The sequence below is a fragment of the Euprymna scolopes genome, chromosome 43 (assembly GCF_053919585.1).
Source record: "Euprymna scolopes isolate OS-2025 chromosome 43, ASM5391958v1, whole genome shotgun sequence".
Lineage (NCBI taxonomy): Eukaryota > Metazoa > Mollusca > Cephalopoda > Sepiida > Sepiolidae > Euprymna > Euprymna scolopes.
In genome coordinates, this window is record NC_136524.1 from 48,296,742 (window position 1) to 48,307,555 (window position 10,814).

Here is a 10,814-nt window from a genome sequence, read left to right on the forward strand (position 1 = left end):
GGAAATGTGGAAATATCTCATTCATATATATATATATATATATATAAGTATTTCAACAGTAATTACAAAAATAAAATAAAAATTATATATTTTGTTTAATATGAAGTTTCGAAAACAAGATATTGTTCACAGCGTGTATAGCTATGTCATCATATGTGGATAAATCAATGGTTGAAATCGAAAGTAAAGATATGCAGAATTAAAAATCTGTTTTATTAAATACAAAATATTTGGATTCTGTTTCTAATTTGCACGTCAAGTTCTATGGATGACTAGTTGGATTGTATTTTAAACAATTTGAAAATAAACCTTTTTATAGTAACTCTGACGTCTACAACAAATGTATGCATATACACTCACACACATATACACACAACAGATATTCAAACATGGATATAAACATAAGATATTCAACCAGCATACAAAACAATTATTAACACTCAAATAAGCTAAAATGTATAAGAAATTGAATGAAATATATCATTTCATGGTGAAAAAAATGTTTTGATTTCTTTACTAATTAGCTTATTGGAGCTGCCATATACAAATAAAGACGACAAATGTGGTAGTATTTTATTGTCTGAATAGTGAATTCAAGCATGATATGGATTGAATACAATAAAAGTAATACAGGATTGTTTCCTATTTTCTCTACATTTTCTTTGTAGATATCAAAAGAGGCAGCCAGAAATATATTTTTTCAGAAGTGGAAATAAAAATATCTGGAGATGATAAAAGCAAAATCTCTACATTACCACCATCATCATCATCATCGTCGTCGTCGTCATCGCCATCATCAACATCAACAAACACAAAAACAAGTGCTTCAGTTGGAACATCAACAACTTCAACTTCCAAAATGATTACAAAACCAACGGCAAAAGATCATTTAACTGCTTTCAATAGCAGTAGCAGCACTAGTTCAACAGCAGGTTTCACTTTTTATATTCTTTTAATCTGAAAGAAAAATAATAAAAGCCCATTTTTAATAAGACAAGAAATTATTAGTTTCATTTATGCTTTTGTTGAGCATATATTAATTTTTTTAATAACTTCAGATGTTTTTGTTTTGTTTTTTTACTTTTATTAATCTGTTGTGTATCAATATACTTGTACGTACATTCGTTTCTCCGTATATTATCCTCTTTCACAACTACTTTTTTTTTTTTATTGTTAGACTTTACAAAACCCAAATCAAATAGAACTGTCATAAAATAGAACCCTATCATCCCACTGACTTAATCAGTTTTTACAGCCTATTCTTTAGATTTAAAAAAAAATATATGTAATTTTAATGCATGTAAAATCAAAATGACTACCAAAGAAATTTACTGACTAGATAACATCACTAATCAATTGAAAGACTGGCTGAAATTTTGTTTTCAAGCATGTGGCAAAGCTCTCTGGGTATGCAAAGTGGCACTCATCTTATTTTAAGAATATTTAGTTGAAAATTATTTTTAGAGTATGAATACAGATACTATTTAAGTACAGCTTTCAATATTCTGTAATAAAATAATCATTTTTACAAAATATTTCTTCCCCCCCCCTAAACCCTGAAAGACATTGCAAGAGAAATATTATATTTAACGGTAAATTATACAAATAAATGAAGAAATCAATGTTTCGATATTTGGTAAAATATTTTATTGAAAGCATTGTTCATCTTAAAATAGTTTTATCTACCAAGAAAGTTGTTGAGTTCAATCTCTGTACAAGGCAGTGAATTTTTAAAGTTCTATTATAGCAAAAGCCAAAATCCAGAAGTTTTTGCTACAAATGGGAATGGCTATTTAAACAAAAAAGTGCATAAGAATGTTTAGTTCTTATTCAGAATTTAAACTAATTAAAAAACAAAACTACAGAAAAATATTTATGATATATGTATGTACTTGCCATGGAACGGAAATGTCATATTTCAAAAATCACGTAAATTGATCAAGTAGTTTTATTTTTAATAAAGAAACTCATTTTTAAACAATTTAAAGCGATTAATGTAAAATCATTAGCATTACTAGGCTGATCTAAGAAGTTGAAATATTATAGACTTACCTGCCCTTGTCTTTTGCTCACTTATAAAATTTTTTTAGTTAAAAAATAAATAAATAAATAAATAAAAATTGATCAATTTACGCAGTTTTTGGATGCCATCTTCACTCCATGAAGATTTTTCAGTATCTTTGTTTTTTTATGTTTGGATTCTAAACAAGAAACGAATGTTTTGTACACAGATTTGAAGAAATTGTAAAATCAAGTCAAGTTCCATAAACTAGGAATTAACTAAATGTAATTTTATGTTCACGATTGGTTTAGGCCACAAAATGTACCAACATTGACCTAATATTTTTTTGGTTATCAAAAAAAATATTTTGTAAATTTATTTTATGGTAAAGGATATTATTATTTTTTTTTTTTTTGTTCTATTGACAATGGATAGTTGTAAGATGTTTCCTAATAATAGACATATAAGTCTCTTACTCATTCTAAACCGTTTGCTTCATAGACAGTCCATTATGAAGCATAATTATTCTCTTAAATACATCAAAAGCATTTGTTGGGTTAGGATTCATAGAAATCATTTACCGTGATGTTTTTCTCGTTTTAAGTATGAATCCATCTGAAATAAATGAAAAGCAGTATTAATAAGGTATCCAGTTTTGTTGTTAAAAGTTGAATATCTATTTAGGTTAGAAGTCATCTTACCTGGTGACATTTTTCCAGGGATGCATTCTTCAATGTTGTTTCACTGCAATAATTATACTTACTTTCAATAAATGTATACAGATTTTCTAAACTTTCTTTCAGCTTCTTTTTAAATTTATTTTCATTGCATTTTTGTTGTCATAAAAATTCATTCTCATGACTAGATGTAAAATATATTTTTTCTTTCACCTTCCGCTCCCACATCCATTTCATTTTCTTTTGATACTTCAGCTCATGGATTAACCAAGATTGGAATCATTGAAATCATTCTGGGAGGTTTGGCATTACAAGTGTTGCTTATAATTGTTGTTATTCTTTACAGAAGAGGAAAACTGTAAGTGTATTTTTATTTATTTTTTTTTTTAAGAAAATTGAATGATTCTTCACAGAAAATGCATAAATTTAAATTAAAAACGTTTACTAAATTCTTAAAGTATAAAATGTCTAGATGTTGCTTTGCATTCCTTTCACGGCATGAAATAACCTGAAAAATAAAAATAAAAGCTCAAATTAAGTTAGTTTTTTTTTCAATAAAACCTGAGTCATTAATAATAAAGAAAATGTAGTAATTAAAATAATTTCAAAGAAAAAGAAACAAAAACTTACCAGTGTTTTACTTTAGGACCATCAGTTATAATTACGCGTATGTGTGTGTGTTTATAAAGTATACTTCTTTGTAAATTAAAAATTGTATGTTTTCATAATAAATTTATAGTAAAGTTTAAGTCTAATTACATACAATTAAAAAAAAATGTTTGTTACAACCTGATGCTTAAATTTGGCTGATTCCTTTTAAGCTTTTATCAATAAGAACATTTGATTCACTTTCTTTATGACCAAGAATGGAAGTAGTTTTAGGATTTTTTTATAATTCCTGATTAATTTATTTATTTATTTATTTTAGAGCTAGTTTTGCTGATCATGTGAGAATGAATCCAATAATTATCAACCTCCAAAAGCGATTCGTCAATCAAGATTCGGTGCCAATGGAAGATCTTCCAAATGCTAACTTTGATAATGATGGAGGTTTTCAAAATCCAATGTATGGAACATCAACTGTAAGTAAATGAACTCTTTATCAGATCATTTGCTTTTTGATCTTTTCAACATTTTGTATTTAATGAAAACAATTATATTTTTCTTGAAGTTAAACTGGTAAACTTTCACAAAGGTTTTTAGGTATTAGACTTATTTGGTGAGCATTAAAATCATTTAATATTTTTGACGTTTTAACAAAAGTTGAATTTATTTTTACTTTCACAGCTCAATTTCAAGAAAACCACTTCTGTTGGATTTCAATTTTAATCTGAGGAAAGAGAAAAGAAAAGAAGAAAAAAACAATTGTTAGCATTTCTAGTTTGTTATATAATTAAATAAAGTTTTGCACAAAAATTATGTTCGTTTGCAAAAGATATAAAATATGACTTTATATTCTTACACATCAACAGTTGCAAAATCTCATAAGATTTCATGTGGAAGTTGGAGTCACAGATATTCATGTACCCCCGATTGTTACTTAACAATTTATCCCAAATCATTTTTGAATTGACTGAGCGAGTGTACTACTTCTGTGACACATTCCTACAAACCATTTAGACTTGCACACTTGACAAAAAATTAGTCAATATTTAGTTGGTTTGACGAATAAAAAACCAGGTACACATAAAAAAGGTCTGTGATACCAACCAATGCCATTTTGACATCCTGCAACTGTAGCTCTACAAGGAAAAGTTCTATTCATCTGTTGGGAGTACTGCTTCCCTTGTGTTTACCCAATATGCATGGTTTGTATGCATTTATATAATAAACTCAAACTAAATAATTCCCTTTAGTGAAACAATATCGGTCATTTGATCAAAAAATTAAAATTTACTCAAAACAATTGCGCATATATAGAATTAAGAATTTGGTAGGGTTTAAAGTAAGAATTCTGAATATATATATATATATATTAAAAATACATACATATGTATGTGTATATATATATTAAAAATACATATGTATGTGTATATATATATTAAAAATACATACAGATGTATGTGTATATATATATTAAAAATACATACATATGTATGTGTATACATATATATATATATATATATATATATATATATATTAAAAATACATACATATGTATGTATATATATATATATATATATATATTAAAAATACATACATATGTATGTGTATATATATATATATATATTAAAAATACATACATATGTATGTGTATATATATATATATATATATTAAAAATACATACATATGTATGTGTATATATATATATATATATATTAAAAATACATACATATGTATGTGTATACATATATATATATATGTTAAAAAAATATGTATATCCAGATGTATCTGATAACTTTGGATCTTGAAAAAAAAATAAAATAAATAAATATGTGTATCCATAAATATGTATATATTATTGAAAATAATCAGTTTGAAAAAAGAAAAAAAAAAGTACCTGTTGAGGGTTTCTTCAGTCAGGAATCCTGAAAGGAATTAAATAAGATTATTTATATTTATTTACTGTTTGTTTTAATATAAGAAATGGAAAATAAATTCAAAATTACAATATAAAAATTTAAGGTTAAAGGGGTTATGTAAATTTGGTGATGTTGATACATTTCACATTTGATTTCCGGAATAAATATTCGGTTTTGATCTTGTAACTGAAAGTGGGTTTACTAAACCTCTGTAACCTTAAATTGTAGTTGAAGAGAAAAGAGTGAAAAAGAGATAAAAAGAAAAAAGTTACTTACCTGTAATCTTTTATTTTGACCAGCATCAATCTGGGAAATTGGATTACTTGACAAACGACAGTGAAATCGGGGGAGAAGCAAGCAATGAACGGGCTTTTGATAACCCGCTATTTGCTTCCAACCAGGTAAGTAAACCTTGTTTGCTTCAAATACTTACATATTGTTATCATGAAGAATATTTTCTCTCTCATAAACACACATGCATACATTTCATAGACGTCAGATCTTTTCTATGGTATAATACAAATTTCTAATATCTTTTTTCTGATAAGTTTATACATAAAAGAAAAAAACACTTTAAAACTTTATTATATATTGTTGTTTACTTTACTAATAATTTAACTATCATGCATATTATTTTGAAAATAAAATGTATTTTAATTTAATTATATTTTATTCTAGTGAGATAAGGATGATATGCTTTTCTTAAACAATTAAATTTGTGTGAAATGGAGGGGGGTAATTCCTTATTTTGATTTGTATTATTTTTTTTTTTACTGTGAATAAATTTTTTTTAAATTTTCTGATACATTTTAAATTTTTTATTTTATAGGAATCCTTATTTGAAGATGCAAGTAAAATTTCACCTGCTCTTACAATGAATCCAGTGTATGATCCGAATGAATTACAGGACAGTACAATATAATGTGTTGGTGAAAACAGTATTAAAAATAATGAAAATTGATTGTTATTAGTGAGGCCTTCCTACTATGGTAGACTAAATGTAGTTGCTTAAAAGAAAATAAATTGTGCTTTTATCATCAGTTGCGTATCATATGGTTTTCTTTTGGAATAATTCATTGTCGAGTCAACATGATAATTTGACTAACTTATCACAAAAAAAAAACAAAAAACTTTTCATCTTAAAAAAAAGGATATAAATTTGCAGATTTCTTTGGTTAGCAGATGACCATTTCTATTTTAGTCCATGGCTCGTTTTCTTCCCATAGTAAACTTCTCAGACCATTGTTTTCCAAGGTAACTGGAATAGAAAACAGATTCGAGTATGAGCAACTTACCTTTGGATCCTTTGTCTTCAACTAACCAACCTGGTAACCTGGAAATATAGAGATTTATACCATTCAGTTTTAATTTTTTATTAAGAAAATATTTTAAATGTTAATCTTTCAAAAAGTAAAAACTGTAAATTAAGTCGAAGATTCCTTCTTGACCTTCAAATTAAAAGCATTTAGAAACAAACTTTGATAGATCTTGGAATATTTTACTAAACCAAAAAGTTCTTTCTGGAGAGATAAACTTTATATTTTATTCAAATGTGAAAATAAAAGGTCTATTCCTGAGTAATGCACAACTATTAAAATTTATTATTGTTTGAAACAAAATATCTTGATTTGTTTTTGTTTTTTTACAAACTAATTCTCCATTTAATAATTAGATCGTTTCATGTTACAACTGCACTAAGTTCTTTTTAAACGACCATTTGAATTCTGAACAAAATATTTGAAATTCAATTGTTGCACAATATTTGCTGGAACATTCTACTACACTTCCTCTGTTCTGCCAGCCATCGGTCAGTGAAGGAGATTCTAGATTGAGACAATTTTTATTTGCAATCCAGTGCCCCTGTAGCAGTATCAGAATTTTTGTAGGAATTTTTGACACCCCTAACACGAAACTGCGAATACAATATAAAAATCTCGGAATTTCTCTGTTAAAAGTGGGTTATTTATTTTCTTTATGGATTATACTTCCAAAATAAACTATTACAGTTGTTTTAAAAGTAATAGAAATATTTTTTTTTTTTTTTTTTTTAAACAGTAACGAATTTTCCGAACTCAATATTTTTCAATCTTTAAACTTTAAAAATCTATCAAAATTTTTCTATTGATTCTATTTTTACGATATTTTCAGGGTCAGTGGGAAATTTTATGTTCTTTCCAATAAATCGAATATAATATTTTAGACAAACGTTTTTTTTTTTTTTTAATTTACGACCCCCCCCCCCCATCCCAATTTTTAAGTGTCTATTAAAAAGTAAATACTTAATTTAGCACCTGGAAAGTAAATAATTAATTTACTCACAAATTGAAGAGAAAAGGTCAATACATAATATATTCAAATTTAAAAAAAAAAAGACATCGTGTTCTTTTAGAATTTTACCTGTAAAGTTTGAAGTTTAAAACCTTTTTTTTAAACCACGTTATTTGTTTTTTCTTTTTTTTTTTAATGGAACCTTGGTCCTTGCTCCTTTAATTGAAAAAAAAATTAGGGCTTGAATTACATTTTTCGAGGAGTTATAAGCTTGGAAAGACAGGGGGTCGAATAATTCACGCCTCCCATTTTGTAAATGTCTAATAATAATTAATTTAGACTCGCTTAAGTACATAATTATTTACTCACAAATTGAAGAGAAAAGGTCAATACATAATATATTCAAATTTAAAACAAAAAGAACATATTGTTCTCGTAGAATTTTACCTGTAAAGTTCGAAGTTTAAAACCTTTTTAAAAAAAAAAACACACTTTTTTTTTTTTTTTTTTTTTTAATGAAATCTTGGCCCTTGCTCCTTTAATTGAAAAAAAAAATTAGGGCTTGAATTGCATTTTTCGAGGAGTTATAAGCTTGGAAAGATGGGGTGGAATTATTCGCTATTTTCACAAAATTTCTGACACTGCTAGTGCCCCTGTTGTGGAGCTGGATTATATTCAGCTTAAAAAAAAACTAACCTTGTGTCTGTCCTTGTGGGGTGGGATAAATGAACACTTTTAAATCTTGAATTCTGCTGGCTCACCTTTTCAGTAAAAGTCGATATTTCTTGTTGATAACATTTGTTTATTCTTTTAATTCTTTATGAACATTGTAAAAAGTTCATCTCTATATCAAAATTATATAACCAGTTCTTGTATTTGTGTTTCTCGCTTCTACATGACTTATGTGTTTTATTTCATCCGATTATGTACTGATTATTATTATTCAAAACATTAATAGCATCGAATAGTAAGCAAAACAAAGACTCCAAGTAGGTAACATACTCCACATCAAAGATATTTTCTATTAAATTATTCAATATATATTTAGAAATAATCGGTTTCAAACAGTGATAATATTTTTCTAATGTTGAAATAAGTTAGTGAAACTAAGAGACATCTATTTGAATTTTTTCTAATCAGTTGTGTAAAATAACTATAATTATTGTGAATGCATTATATATGCGAGTATATGCGTGTTTGTTGTTATATGTGAAGTAATTCATGTTTAGCCGCATAGAATAGTAATAGATTTTAATAAAAGTCTGCTTGATTTGGTCCGTATTGTGTAGAAGCATTTACTTTTTAAATCCAATTATATTTTTTAATTTAATACACAAAAAACAGCAGATAGCAAATTCTAAAAACATTTTTGACATCGACGCACTTTTTTTAACATTTCTAATTTGTAAAAAACATATATATAATACCCACGATCAAATAATTATATATATATAATTTCGTTGAAACCAGTAAAACTGACAAGAAATGTACATTTCATTTTTATTTATTTATTTTCATCTAGCGAATGGCGCCCTTTTTTTTCTTTCTTTTAACAACCGAACAAAAAGGATTCTGTGGGAAATAGTGCCCTAAATTGTTTTCGAAAGACGTAATTATTCGATTTGTTGTATTTAAATTACGTTATTTTTAAGCGTCCTTTATTTGTGTATTCGTTTATCCAAAGGATTTATTCTACATCATTCATAAATTTAATATCTTAGACGTTTTTTTTCCTTTTAAGTGAACTTGGCATTTTGTAGTGTAAACAAAACGAAAATACTGGTAGTAATCCACTCATGTCACAGTGACATTCCTTTATTGAGTGAATTTCTTATCAGCATTTTATTTATTTTTTCCCCCATTATCGAGACTCCAAAAGTAACAGCCTCGTGTTCGTCATTTTGTTGCAAATCCGCAGTTTTATTTCGAATTAAATAAACGCTTTAAAATAAGTTAAAACACACAAAATAACGGTGCTTATTTAGAATTGTACTTCACTTAAACAAAATACAGAAAAAAAATCTTTGTCACAGAACGAAGATGTCATATTCCAAAAATCACGTAAATTGATCAAGTAGTTATTTTAACTAAGAAAATAAGTTTATTACTAAGCGAGACGGCAGACGCTATTTTGAACTTCTATATTTTATACATAGGGGGGGGAGACAACCTAACTCGAACTATCGAGCTCAAAATCAACCTTGTAATGGATACAATTTGTTATGATTTTTTTTCAATTTAGATTTAAATCTAAATGTTTAAAAAAAATCGCTAAAAACATCATAAAATAATTTTCTATATAAAAAAATGTTGGATCAATTTACGTGATTTTTGGAATATAACATCTTCATTATGTGACGGCTACGTACATTATAAAAAATTTTCGGTATTTTTTTAATAGATTTAATTTTAAATAGGTACCCAAAAACTTATCAAGATAGAGTAACTTGTTTTTAGTAACATTAGTTATTTTTTTTTTTTTTTTTTTTTAACATTTTTTTTTTTTTCGGTTTGTTGTATATATAGTACAAAATGCCCGTTTATTTGTAAACGTAACAATCAAATATTTATGATTGAAATAAAATTAAAATAGATTAGTTCATGTTTTTATTGCTGTCAGACGTAGTTTGCTACAAATAAAAAATAGACTAAATTAGTATTTTTCAGACTTTGCTTTTTAAATAGGAATAATCGTAACTCAAAATTATAGTTTATAAATTAATTTTTATTAAATTTATTGTCCTTCAAAATTACTTAATTATTTTGTTTATAAATAATATAGATATTTAGATTTAAAGTTTATTAAAAGCAAAAAGAAAATGTCAGAAACGATTTTCGTTCTTCTTTCCTTCATTGACACACCCTAAGCTCTTTTTGTTTCACATTTTAAAAACGTCTTTAAACTTATTTATTAAAAAAAAACGCAAACCTAAATGTTTTGTTTTCATCCTATCCAAAAGATTTTGTTTAACGTTTTGTTTTGTTAAAAAAAAAACAAAAAAAAAAGAAAGAAAAGGACATACTTACGGGACTTCCAGCCATGATGTCTCTCCAAACAAGAAAGAAGGATTTAGTCTGCAGACGCGCCATTATCAAATTGTAACAACATGTTTTTGGAGGGAATTTTTGTTCTTGTATTTTTATCTTAATAACAACCCCAAAATACTGTCGAAAATTAATATATATTTTTTTAAATGCTATTTTAATATTAAAAATACATATTTAGTTTTTAAAATATAATTTTTTAATTTCTTATTTTCTGCGGAGCAGTTTCTGACAAGGGGAGGTAATCACGATTTGCTCACAACCCCTTTGACAATGTTTCAACCTACCTACTAACGAGC

At 26.4% G+C, this 10,814-nt stretch overlaps 1 protein-coding gene and 1 long non-coding RNA gene across 4 annotated transcripts in view; one reads left to right on the forward strand and one right to left on the reverse strand.

The window, feature by feature from the left end:
* LOC145268325 (protein amnionless-like) overlaps nucleotides 1–6,242 on the forward strand; it is a 183,693-nt gene extending 177,451 nt beyond the window's left edge. Inside the window, exons 9-13 of the mRNA XM_080123816.1 lie at nucleotides 669–932; nucleotides 2,935–3,037; nucleotides 3,608–3,761; nucleotides 5,502–5,603; nucleotides 6,032–6,242. Of these exons, the coding sequence (XP_079979942.1) occupies nucleotides 669–932; nucleotides 2,935–3,037; nucleotides 3,608–3,761; nucleotides 5,502–5,603; nucleotides 6,032–6,124 (716 nt within the window). The 3' untranslated portion in view covers nucleotides 6,125–6,242. The remainder of the gene's footprint in view (nucleotides 1–668; nucleotides 933–2,934; nucleotides 3,038–3,607; nucleotides 3,762–5,501; nucleotides 5,604–6,031) is intronic.
* LOC145268326 (uncharacterized) lies at nucleotides 560–10,605 on the reverse strand. Of its 3 annotated transcripts, none has more exons than XR_013864875.1 (4): nucleotides 10,498–10,605; nucleotides 5,181–6,535; nucleotides 2,584–4,009; nucleotides 560–957 (listed from the first exon to the last, which is right to left on the reverse strand). It is a non-coding gene; the product is annotated as an uncharacterized LOC145268326 (long non-coding RNA). The 3 variants fall into 3 exon arrangements; XR_013864877.1 differs by having other exon boundaries at nucleotides 2,479–4,009; XR_013864876.1 differs by having other exon boundaries at nucleotides 10,494–10,560.
* Nucleotides 10,606–10,814: the final 209 nt, after the last annotated feature.